The sequence below is a fragment of the Oncorhynchus tshawytscha genome, linkage group LG30, assembly GCF_018296145.1.
Source record: "Oncorhynchus tshawytscha isolate Ot180627B linkage group LG30, Otsh_v2.0, whole genome shotgun sequence".
In the NCBI taxonomy this organism is placed as follows: domain Eukaryota; kingdom Metazoa; phylum Chordata; class Actinopteri; order Salmoniformes; family Salmonidae; genus Oncorhynchus; species Oncorhynchus tshawytscha.
The window spans coordinates 16,980,119-16,993,005 of NC_056458.1; the positions used below are offsets into that span (position 1 = coordinate 16,980,119).

The 12,887-nt window shown below is 44.2% G+C and overlaps 1 protein-coding gene across 4 annotated transcripts in view; it reads left to right on the forward strand.

The window, feature by feature from the left end:
- LOC112228663 (THO complex subunit 2) overlaps window positions 1-12,887 on the forward strand; it is a 64,287-nt gene that overhangs the window by 44,167 nt on the left and 7,233 nt on the right. For all 4 annotated transcript variants that reach the window (XM_042309738.1, XM_042309739.1, XM_042309740.1 and 1 more), the window contains exons 29-34: window positions 275-450; window positions 607-709; window positions 2,113-2,537; window positions 2,669-2,727; window positions 4,296-4,331; window positions 7,445-7,579. In XM_042309738.1, the coding sequence (XP_042165672.1) occupies window positions 275-450; window positions 607-709; window positions 2,113-2,537; window positions 2,669-2,727; window positions 4,296-4,331; window positions 7,445-7,579 (934 nt within the window). The remainder of the gene's footprint in view (window positions 1-274; window positions 451-606; window positions 710-2,112; window positions 2,538-2,668; window positions 2,728-4,295; window positions 4,332-7,444; window positions 7,580-12,887) is intronic.

Consider the following 12,887-nt stretch of genomic DNA (forward strand, 5'->3'; position numbering starts at 1 on the left):
AAGGGGATTTATTTATTTTTTTCGGACAATTGGCTGGCACCAATTTTATTTATTGTGTTTTCAAATTTTGTATTAGATAAAAGCTGGCCATTACCGGCTAACGGAAACCCTGTGTGTGTGAAAGTGGAAAGATATTATCTTATTATTTGCCTAGGTGAGAGTTTTGTGTTTCTGTGGTGTGTCTATGGGAGTTTTAGTTTGGCATGTGAATGGGGTGTGATGCTGTGTGATTGCCCTGCCTGTACCTTGTGTAAACTCTTCATGCATCTTACAGCTATTCTGGCCAGTTGAAAGGCAGGAAAGTGCACATGGTCCCTGAGAATGAGTTCCACCACAAGGAGCAGCCGGTGCGTAGCGCCACCACTGCCAGCCAGCTGAACGGCCCTGGCACCACAGCCAAGCCTGCCACCAACGCCAGCAAGACGGAGGAGGGAGCCTGCGAGGACGCTGGTGAGTGGGTCTGCCCTTCTGTCACAAGATAAGCTGAAGGGGAAATATTAGAACCCCCCCCCCGACAGGTGTTATAGAGTTTGAATCGGCATTGGGACATTTGTTTTATTGAAAGGACCATTGTGTTCATGCTGTTGCTGCTTTGTGTTTTGGTAGACCGATCCAAGGATAAATCTCAGGGGACGGCGAAGCCAGTGAACAAAGCCAATAGCACAGTGGCCAAAGTGACCACCAGCAATGGGAATGGTGCTCCTAACAGGTAAGCATGGAGGCTAGCCAACAGAGGCGAACAGCGCTGGGGAACAACTATATTTATTTACTGTTCTCAACTATTACACTATTGCTCATTAATATGTTTTTTTTTTTAAGAAAAGAAAAAGAAAGCTGAATAACATAATCAATTGTTTGAATATTAGTCAGTCATTGAATACCCAGACTGGAATCTAACAGCACTTTTAACTGGTTGATATTGTTAGGTTCTAAATGAATCTTGTAAAATTTCAGACAGTTGGTAAAGCTCAAACCAAGTATATTCACCCATTGCGTCATTCAGCTACACAGACAAAGACATATTCCTACCAGTGGTAGTATATATATGTCCCAATTTGAATGGAGTCTCCCCCTTCTCTTTAAATATTACATATTTATTACTAGGCAGGAAGTTAAGTGATGTGGGCAATAAACTGTTCCTTCTCCCTTAATGTGACCTGATCTCGGCCCCCCATTCCTCACTAAACCACATCTCTCCATCAGTGCCTGCCAACATGTGATTGCCTTTCCTTTAATCAGTACATTCCAGCTTAATTGCCTCCACCATATACAATCTTCCTACAGATATTAACTTCTGATGTAGAAACCAGACTATGGAACTCAATATTTCAATAGGGTAGACACCTGATAATTAACGGTATTTAAAGTTCTGAGTCAGAACCCAGAACCCATCCATATAAAGTCTAGACATCTAAAGTTTTCATGTATTATTCTATCCAGGTATTAAAGTATGATTCTATTCAGGAATTAAAGAATTACTCTATGATTCTATCCAGGTATTAAAGTATGATTCTATTCAGGAATTAAAGAATTACTCTATGATTCTATCCAGGTATTAAAGAATGATTCTATTCAGGAATTAAAAAATTACTCTATGATTCTATCCAGGTATTAAAGAATGATTCTATTCAGGAATTAAAGAATTACTCTATGATTCTATCCAGGTATTAAAGAATGATTCTGATTCTATCCAGGTATTAAAGAATGACTCTGATTCTATCCAGGTATTAAAGAATGATTCTATTCAGGAATTAAAGAATTACTCTATGATTCTATCCAGGTATTAAAGAATGACTCTGATTCTATCCAGGTATTAAAGAATGACTCTATGATTCTATCCAGGTATTAAAGAATGACTCTGATTCTATCCAGGTATTAAAGAATGACTCTGATTCTATCCAGGTATTAAAGGATGACTCTATGATTCTATCCAGGTATTAAAGGATGACTCTATGATTCTATCCAGGTATTAAAGGATGACTCTATGATGTTTTCCCCCTCTAAGTGTAGGGGAAGAGGAAGTTGAATCAGTCTCGGCTTTTGCTTATCTGCACATCATTGCATGTTGTCAATGTTGAACTCTGAACAATGTCCATTCTGTTTCCCTCGCAGCACCAAAGCCATCAAAGAGAGGGATGACAAAGAAAAGAGCGGGAAGGAGAAAAAAGAGAAGAAGGAGAAGACTCCAGGCAGCACTCCAGAGACGAAGGGGGAGAGCCGGCGGGAGAAGCAGAGGGACGAGAGAGGAGCAGCCGGCAAGGAGGAGCGGGCGCCACGCGAGGGTAAGGAGAAGACGCCCAAGGCAGACCGGGACAAGCAGAAGGCGGAGGAGAAGAGCAACAAAGAGGACAACAAGGCCAAAGCCGGCAACGGAGAGCCCAAGGAGCTGTCCAGGGAGCGCGACACTGGAGCCAAGGAGTCCAAGACTAAGGAGAAGGGAGGAGACCAGAGTAAGGAGAAGGGAGGAGACAGGAGTGCTGTGTCCGGGTCCCTCAAGTCTCCAGTTCCCCGATCTGAATCTGCTGAATCTGAGAGGGGTACGCAACCTGACCGCCAACACTGGCTCTGCACTTATACTGTTTCTGCTGATTGTCAGTGGGTAATCACAGCTACTAGTTTAAATGTTGAAATGAGAACTCAATTTAATCCTCTTGGTCATTTTTTCCAGATCACAAAAGGCGAAAAGTCGATACCCACTCTTCACCATCCCACTCTTCCTCTGTTAAGGTTAGTATGGCCTGAGGAAAGCTGAGCCCGTGTTTCTTCCCTTTCCGCCGGAGCGTTCCCAACTGTTGCGTGTTCCATCGGCCCTCAAGATCACCGGGGAGAGTTCTCATACACACAGGAAAGCCCCGTCTGGCATCCCCTTCGTAACCATGGGAGTTTGGAAAGAATTCCATTTGGACTTTTCCTTAATATATTTCCTGATTGGGGATAATCATCAAGGACTTAGCCAAGAGAATAATGTATATATCGATTATTTGAAATATAAATTTATTTTAATGTGAAGGAAAGCAGTAAAAGTGCCTTGGAGAAGAGAGGAATTTTTGAGTTTCTATATCCCCCACCCTTTTTCTCTTTTTGAGAGCAATATTTTTCTTCAAGTAAAATTGCTTCCGAAGTCATGAGATTTTTAGTTTTTTGCTGGCAAAGCTGAAAAGAAGATTTATTTAGATTTTTCCCCGTGTAAGATCCCTGGTATTTTTCCCATCTAAGATCCCTGGTATTTTTCCCGTCTAAGATCCCCTGGTATTTTCCCCGTTCAAAATGGCACCCAAGATGAAGAGTTTTTTTCCCCCATTTTCTGCAAGCTGAGAAGATTTCTTGGTTGAAGTGGCGTGACGTGTTTTTCTTTTCCTTTGAATCTGCGGGAATCCAGCGGGGGGCGGTGGGCGGAGTCCGGAGTCGCACAGTGTCTTCAGAAGAAGTCTCGGTATCTGCTGTTAGCTCTGATCTGTTAAAACAGCCCGCATGCAGCCTCAATCTGTACCTACGCTTCCACTCAAGATGTGTATGCAGTCAGTCGCTCCTGTGGCCCCCCCCTACAACCACCAACCCAACACCCCTCAGCACCTTGTTGCACGCGCAGTGGGGACCCCAGGCACCACCAGCACCCAGGCCCACAGAGAGCAGGAGAGGAGAGCCAGAGCCTCAGTTTTGCACCAGCCAAAAGTACAGGAGGAAAATAAAGCCTGCCTACCGCCACAGAAAGTGCGAGAAAGTGCGAGAGGGAGAGAGAAAGTGTGGGCGAAGCCTTCTGGATCTGCTGGAGCGTTGCCTAAACCGCTTGAAGCTTGTGATAGGTCTTAATGTTTACTACCAACCAGAGAGATAGGCTCCCTGTGTCTTATCCATTCTCAACTGTAAGTGACAACAACAGAGTGCTAAAACCTAGGAGAGCAGAGCACACATTCAATTAATTTGTCAGATACACACACTCAGTTCAGTTGTTTTGTAGATTTACACCACATGCACTATAAACAGTGTTCTGTAGGCCTCTTTGAGATGCTGCATTTAATTCCAGACAATTTTTTGTAGAAAAAAAAATCACACACACTTTCATCTCACTTCTCAGGGTTTTTCTAATGTAAAGCTAATGAGATGACCCCTGTTAAAGATAAATGAACCCTCCTCTCTGTTAATAACCTTGTGAAAGCCTTAGTCCTTGAAGGTCAAGGGGGAAGGAAGTGTGACGTCGGTCCGTCCAGCCCCTGAAACCCCCGTCCTCCTGACTCTCCTGACCTGCTGTCTGACAACCCCCCCAGCTCATCTGTCATCTCCATTCATTCCTACAGGACAATAGCAACGAACCCAAGGACTCTGCATCCAAGGTTTGGACTCCTCCTAAACATTACTCTATCACTATTCACCTTGACTGTTATCTTCATTCTCTTTCTCCAAGTGCCATGAGGAGGGGGTCAGTTAGAAGGACTTTGATGATTACACTTATTAAATGTGAAAAGGTACCATTTTGCAGACCGTGTCCAAATAAATCTGACTTGCATAAGAAGTCATTGCTGAATAGTGAAACCTGAGATATCACCTTAGATCAGGCTTGCCTGTTTACGTCCACTCTGTACCAGGCAGCCAGACCTCCACACTAAATGTTGATGAGTTCAGTGTAGTCATGGGAAAGATTAGAGAGACTGTCCAGGATGGCAGACTGTTGTGTGAAAAGGTCCTGATTGTGCCACCGGGGAGAAGAGACGGGGAAAGGGCAGAGTTTTAAGCGGGCGGCGTTTATTCCTCTGCCTGTGATCACTTTGTAAGGCCGTCTCTGATGCCTGCCCGGGCGGAGGCTCATTAGCTATGCGTGTGATGTGCTGTGAAAACACTGAGAAAAAGAGTGTAATCCTCTATTGAGCCCACATAACGGACCTGTCTCTCTAGATCTCTCTCACACACGCCTTCATCCACCCGCCTCTGTTCCATATTGATTTCTGATAGACGTTTAAAACAAAACATTAATAGTCTTTATTACACTCTAGGTTTTTTGAGCTTGTTTTAAGACCAAACCAAGCCTGCCATTCCTTTTCAGCACCTAAACCCCTATAAGCCTTAGTCCATATGTATTGGGTTCTTCTCACATCAGCCATAACTCAGTTGTTCCTCTGTCGAGATTCTCCCTCTCTCCCCCTGCAGACAAAGCTAGAGATGGTCAGATGAATCATTCATACAGCAGGTACACGGTTGGCTTGTTAAATTTGTATCAAGTTAGACAGCAGCACAGATAGCAGTGCTCTGCTGTCAGTGGACAGTGCTAGTCTGCTATTTTGATCTACCCCCCACGGTCCAGACTCACATCCCCGTTCTACATGGTTCACTGTGAAGTTATTGGGATGATGTTTATGCTCTCTTGATAGAGCTGCAGTCACTGCTGACCTGGTTGTTGAGGAGGGAGATGTTTGGGGTCTGAATACTGATAATGATAGACCATACTTCTCCTCTGACCACGAGTTAGGGATTAGAGTTTAACTTTGTAGTGTCAATCTTGTTAAAATGTTCCTGATGTTCCATTGTACTAGACTGAACAAAAACATAAACGCAATGTGTAAAGTGATGGTCTCATGTGTAATGAGCTGAAATAAAAGGCCCCAGAAATGTTCCATACACACAATGTTTTCTCAATTTTGTGATCTCAAATTTGTTTACATCCCTGTTAGTGAGCCTTTCTCCTTTGCCAAGATAATACATCCACCTGACCGGTGTGGTATATCAAGAAGCTGATTAAACAGCATGATCATTACACAGATGCACCTTGTGTAACCGAAAGGTTGCTGGATCGAATCTCCGAGCTGACAAGGTAAAAATCTGTCGTTCTGCTCCTGAGCAAGGCAGTTAACCCACTGTTCCCCGGCTGCTGAAGACGTGGATGTTAATTAAGGTACCCCCCCGCACCTCTCTGATTCAGAGGGGTTGGGTTAAATGCGAAAGACACATTTCAGTTGAAGGCATTCAGTTGTACAACTGACTAGTTATCCACCTTTCCCCTTAGCTGGGGATAATAAAATGCTACTATAAAATGTGCAGTTTTTTCAACAACACAATTCCACAGATATCGGACGATTTGAGGGAGTGTGCAATTGGCATGCTGACTGCAGGAATGTCCACCAGAGCTGTTGCCAGATGTTCATTTCTCAACTGTAAGCCGCCTCCAACATCATTTTACAGAATTTGGCAGTAAATCCAACCAGCCTCACGACCACAGACCACGTGTAACCACGCCAGCCCAGGACCTCCACATCCAGCTTCTTCACCTGCAGGATTGTCTGAGAGCAGCCACTCAGACAGCTGATGAAACTGTGGGTTTGCAATACCGAAGAATTTCTGCACAAACTGTCAGAAACCGTCTCAGGGAAGCTCATCTGAGTGCTCGTCGTCCTCACCAGGGTCTTGAACTGTCTACAGTTCGGCTTCATAACCGACTTCAGTGGGCAAATACTCACCTTTGATGACCACTGGCACATTGGAGAAGTTTACTCTTCACGGATGAATCCCGGTTTCAATTGTACCGGGCAGATGGCAGACAGCGTGTATGGCGTCGTGTGGGTGAGCGGTTTGATGTCAACGTTGTGATCAGAGTGCCCCATGGTGGCAGTGGGGTTATGGTATGGGCAGGCATAAGCTATGGTCAACGAACACAATTTGTATTTTATCGATGGCGATTTGAATGCACAGCGATACCATGATGAGATTCTGAGGCCCATTGACTTGACATTCATCTGCTGCCATCACCTCATATTTCAGCATGATAATGCACAGCCCCATGTCGCAAAGATCTGTACTCAATTCCTGGATGCTGAAAATGTCCCAGTTCTTCAGTGGCCTGCATACTCAACAGACATGTCACCCATTGAGCATGTTTGGGATGCTCTGGAGCAACGTGTACGACAGCGTGTTCCAGTTCCCGGCAATATCCAGCAACTTTGTACAGCCATTGAAGAAGAGTGGGACAACATTCCACAGGCCACAGTCAACAGCCTGATCAACTCGCACTGCATGAGGCAAATGGTGGTCACACCAGATACTGACTAGTTTTCTGATCTACGATCCTACCTTTTTTAAAGATATCTTATCAATTTATTTAAATTGACTGATTTCCTTATTAACTATAACTTTTTCTATGCGTTTCCTACTGATTTTTCTCCAGGAACGGTCAGCCACTTAGCGGTTCATTTATATGATCAGCAACACATAGTATGTACAGGGTCTGCCTCGGCATATGGACTTATATTTTAAGGTTATAGGCTTGGTAATAGGCACACACACACACTGAGGAGAACAGGCAGGTTTCAGCACACACATTTCAAGGCATCCTCCAGTAAGTGCACAATGCCATACAATGTATGTAAAAAATATGTGTATATATATATATATATATATATATATATATTATATTTTAGTCTGTGTTTGTTTGTTTGATTTGTATGCTCATTCCTTACAGCACCACATCACCTACAATTCGGTCTCGCGGTCCAAGAGCAGAGAGAGGGAGACGGACCAGAAAGAGTCAGAGAATACCCGGGGCCGTTCCAAAGAGAAGAAGACCGAAGACAAAGACCGAAAGGACAGGAAGAGAGTGAGTATTTGAGAGGGCAAGGGAGAGATTTAAAGGTGGACTTCAATGGGGAAAGGAGTGTTCTTATCTGATCTGGTGCTTGCTCTCATCTTGATTTGATATATAACTTAAAAGCCAACTACTTCTAACTTATATGTTATAGTTTTGCATAGATTGTCAAGACTGGTGAGATTCTAATGGTTGACCGTCCTTAAAGGAACCCCCCAGAGGAAGTTGTTGCTGCGATTTTGACTTAATTTCCTGTCCTAGAGAGTTTAGGTTCCACCTCAGAAGAAGTCAGTCCATGCTCATGGTTCTCACAAGGGAAGTGAAATGATGGGTATAATGACTTGGCTCATGATGGGCTCCAAGGTGGCATAGCAGTTCAGACGTCTTTTGTCCTCGTCTTGTCGTGTCCTGTATATATATATATTTACAACTTTTTTTCACATACATTTCATTTTTATTTTCCATCAACTCATCTTCAAAACACTCTCCTGCAACCCGCCTCACCAATTTATATTTATAAAAAGTATTATTTACCTCAAATCTGTAATCCTCCAAGAAGCTAGCCAGAAACTCCAAGAAGCTAGCCTGAAACTAACCAGAAGCTAATCCAGAAGCTAGTTAGCTCCTTTACTGGCAAATCGTTAGTATTCAGCTAACCACGGTTTGTGGTCATCAGCTATCCTTTAGCTCGAAAATCTATCGCCAGTTCTGTGCAGCGCGGCTCGGAACGGAACGGAACATACCGGACCAATTTCTCTCCATGTCCCTGGATTTCGACTGCTCTCTGGACATTCATACCCGGATCTCACAGCTAGCTAGCTGCTATCCGTGTGACTATCGGCCTTCGTCGATTCCGGAGCAAACATCAATTATTCCGGAGCTAGCCAGCTCCGTCAATCACTCCTGAGTTCCATCAATCACTCCTGGGCTGCAGTCACCTATCCGGACCCGTTCTACTGCCTACGCGGAGCCCCACCGGGCCTTCATAACTGGACTGCCGACGTTATCTACCCGAAGGAGATCCGGCTGGCTCCTCCGTCGCGACGTTACCTGAACGCCCATCTGCGGCCTGCTAACCGTTAGCTATCTTACCGGCTGCTATCTGAATAGACAATCGGACAATTTATTTATTTTTATTATTATTATGTTTTCTTCTTGGGCATCTATAACTATATCTATTGTTTTTATTTTTGTTGTTGTGTGATTTGGATTAATCCCCTCTACCACACGGAACCCCACTAATCTACTGACAGAACGCAAGAGGTGGCTAACAACAGACCTCCATCCTATGCTAGCTTGCTACCGATGGCCTGGCTAGCTGTCTAAATCACCAACCAACCTCTCCACTCACCGGACCCTTTTGATCACTCGACTAAGCATGCCTCTCCTTAATGTCAATATGTCTTGTCCATTGCTGTTCTGGTTAGTGTTTATTGGCTTATTTCACTGTAGAGCCTCTAGTCCTGCTCACTATACCTTATCCAACCTATTAGTTCCACCACCCACACATGCAATGACATCTCCTGGTTTCAATGATGTTTCTAGAGACAATATCTCTCTCTTCATCACTCAATACCTAGGTTTACCTCCACTGTATTCACATCCTACCATACATTTGTCTGTACATTATACCTTGATGCTATTTTATCGCCCCCAGAAACCTCCTTTTACTCTATTTTCCAGTTCTAGACGACCAATTCTCATAGCTTTTAGCCGTACCCTTATTCTACTCCTCCTATGTTCCTCTGGCGATGTAGAGGTGAATCCAGGCCCTGCAGTGCCTAGCTCCACTCCTATTCCCCAGGCGCTCTCTTTTGATGACTTCTGTGACCGTAATAGCCTTGGTTTCATGCATGTTAACATTAGAAGCCTCCTCCCTAAGTTTGTTCTATTCACTGCTTTAGCATACTCAGCCAACCCGGATGTTCTAGCTGTGTCTGAATCCTGGCTTAGGAAGACCACCAAAAATTCAGAAATTTTAATTCCAAACTACAACATTTTCAGACAAGATAGAACTGCCAAAGGGGGCGGTGTTGCAATCTACTGCAAAGATAGCCTGCAGAGTTCTGTCCTACTATCCAGGTCTGTACCCAAACAATTTGAACTTCTACTTTTAAAAATCCACCTCTCTAAAAACAAGTCTCTCACCTGCTATAGACCACCCTCTGCCCCCAGCTGTGCTCTGGACACCATATGTGAACTGATTGCCCCCCATCTATCTTCAGAGTTCGTGCTGCTAGGTGACCTAAACTGGAACATGCTTAACACCCCAGCCATCCTACAATCTAAACTTGATGCCCTCAATCTCACACAAATTATCAATGAACCTACCAGGTACCTCCCCAAAGCCTTAAACACGGGCACCCTCATAGATATCATCCTAACCAACTTCCCCTCTAAATACACCTCTGCTGTCTTCAACCAAGATCTCAGCGATCACTGCCTCATTGCCTGCATCCGTAATGGGTCAGCGGTCAAACGACCTCCACTCATCACTGTAAAACGCTCCCTGAAACACTTCTGCGAGCAGGCCTTTCTAATCGACCTGGCCGGGGTATCCTGGAAGGATATTGATCTCATCCCGTCAGTAGAGGATGCCTGGATATTTTTTAAAAATGCCTTCCTAACCATCTTAAATAAACATGCCCCATTCAAGAAATTTAGAACCAGGAACAGATATAGCCCTTGGTTCTCCCCAGACCTGACTGCCCTTAACCAACACAAAAACATCCTATGGCGTTCTGCATTAGCATCGAACAGCCCCGTGATATGCAGCTGTTCAGGGAAGCTAGAAACCATTATACACAGGCAGTTAGAAAAGCCAAGGCTAGCTTTTTCAAGCAGAAATTTGCTTCCTGCAACACTAACTCAAAAAGTTCTGGGACACTGTAAAGTCCATGGAGAATAAGAACACCTCCTCCCAGCTGCCCACTGCACTGAAGATAGGAAACACTGTCACCAATGATAAATCCACCATAATTGAGAATTTCAATAAGCATTTTTCTACGGCTGGCCATGCTTTCCACCTGGCTACTCCTACCCCGGACAACAGCACTGCACCCCCAACAGCAACTCGCCCAAGCCTTCCCCATTTCTCCTTCTCCCAAATCCATTCAGCTGATGTTCTGAAAGAGCTGCAAAATCTGGACCCCTACAAATCAGCCGGGCTAGACAATCTGGACCCTTTCTTTCTAAAATTATCTGCCGAAATTGTTGCCACCCCTATTACTAGCCTGTTCAACCTCTCTTTCGTGTCGTCTGAGATTCCCAAAGATTGGAAAGCAGCTGCGGTCATCCCCCTCTTCAAAGGGGGGGACACTCTTGACCCAAACTGCTACAGACCTATATCTATCCTACCGTGCCTTTCTAAGGTCTTCGAAAGCCAAGTCAACAAACAGATTACCGACCATTTCGAATCTCACCATACCTTCTCTGCTATGCAATCTGGTTTCAGAGCTGGTCATGGGTGCACCTCACCCACGCTCAAGGTCCTAAACGATATCTTAACCGCCATCGATAAGAAACATTACTGTGCAGCCGTATTCATTGATCTGGCCAAGGCTTTCGACTCTGTCAATCACCACATCCTCATCGGCAGACTCGACAGCCTTGGTTTCTCAAATAATTGCCTCGCCTGGTTCACCAACTACTTCTCTGATAGAGTTCAGTGTGTCAAATCGGAGGGTCTGCTGTCCGGACCTCTGGCAGTCTCTATGGGGGTGCCACAGGGTTCAATTCTTGGACCGACTCTCTTCTCTGTATACATCAATGAGGTCGCTCTTGCTGCTGGTGAGTCCCTGATCCACCTCTACGCAGACGACACCATTCTGTATACTTCCGGCCCTTCTTTGGACACTGTGTTAACAACCCTCCAGGCAAGCTTCAATGCCATACAACTCTCCTTCCGTGGCCTCCAATTGCTCTTAAATACAAGTAAAACTAAATGCATGCTCTTCAACCGATCGCTACCTGCACCTACCAGCCTGTCCAACATCACTACTCTGGACGGCTCTGACTTAGAATACGTGGACAACTACAAATACTTAGGTGTCTGGTTAGACTGTAAACTCTCCTTCCAGACCCATATCAAACATCTCCAATCCAAAGTTAAATCTAGAATTGGCTTCCTATTTCGCAACAAAGCATCCTTCACTCATGCTGCCAAACATACCCTTGTAAAACTGACCATCCTACCAGTCCTCGACTTTGGCGATGTCATTTACAAAATAGCCTCCAATACCCTACTCAACAAATTGGATGCAGTCTATCACAGTGCAATCCGTTTTATCACCAAAGCCCCATATACTACCCACCATTGCGACCTGTACGCTCTCGTTGGCTGGCCCTCGCTTCATACTCGTCGCCAAACCCACTGGCTCCATGTCATCTACAAGACCCTGCTAGGTAAAGTCCCCCTTATCTCAGCTCGCTGGTCACCATAGCATCTCCCACCTGTAGCACACGCTCCAGCAGGTATATCTCTCTGGTCATCCCCAAAACCAATTCTTCCTTTGGCCGCCTCTCCTTCCAGTTCTCTGCTGCCAATGACTGGAACGAACTACAAAAATCTCTGAAACTGGAAACACTTATCTCCCTCACTAGCTTTAAGCACCAACTGTCAGAGCAGCTCACAGATTACTGCACCTGTACATAGCCCACCTATAATTTAGCCCAAACAACTACCTCTTTCCCAACTGTATTTAATTTTTATTTATTTATTTATTTTGCTCCTTTGCACCCCATTATTTTTATTTCTACTTTGCACATTCTTCCATTGCAAAACTACCATTCCAGTGTTTTACTTGCTATATTGTATTTACTTTGCCACCATGGCCTTTTTTGCCTTTACCTCCCTTCTCACCTCATTTGCTCACATTGTATATAGACTTGTTTATACTGTATTATTGACTGTATGTTTGTTTTACTCCATGTGTAACTCTGTGTCGTTGTATCTGTCGAACTGCTTTGCTTTATCTTGGCCAGGTCGCAATTGTAAATGAGAACTTGTTCTCAACTTGCCTACCTGGTTAAATAAAGGTAAAATAAAAAATAAAATAAAATAAATGATCATTCGCACCTCAAATGACATGGACAGTGCCTTCAGAAAGTATTCACACCTCTTGAAAGCCTAAATTTCAAATGGATTAAATAGAGATTTTGTCACTGGTCTACACAATACCCCATGTCAAAGTGGAATGATGTTTTTAGACATGTTTACAAATTAATGAAAAGTTGAAATGTCTTCAGTCAGTAAGTATTCAACCCCTTTGTTATGGCAAGCCTAAATAAGTTCAGGAGTAAAAATGTGCTTAACAAGTCC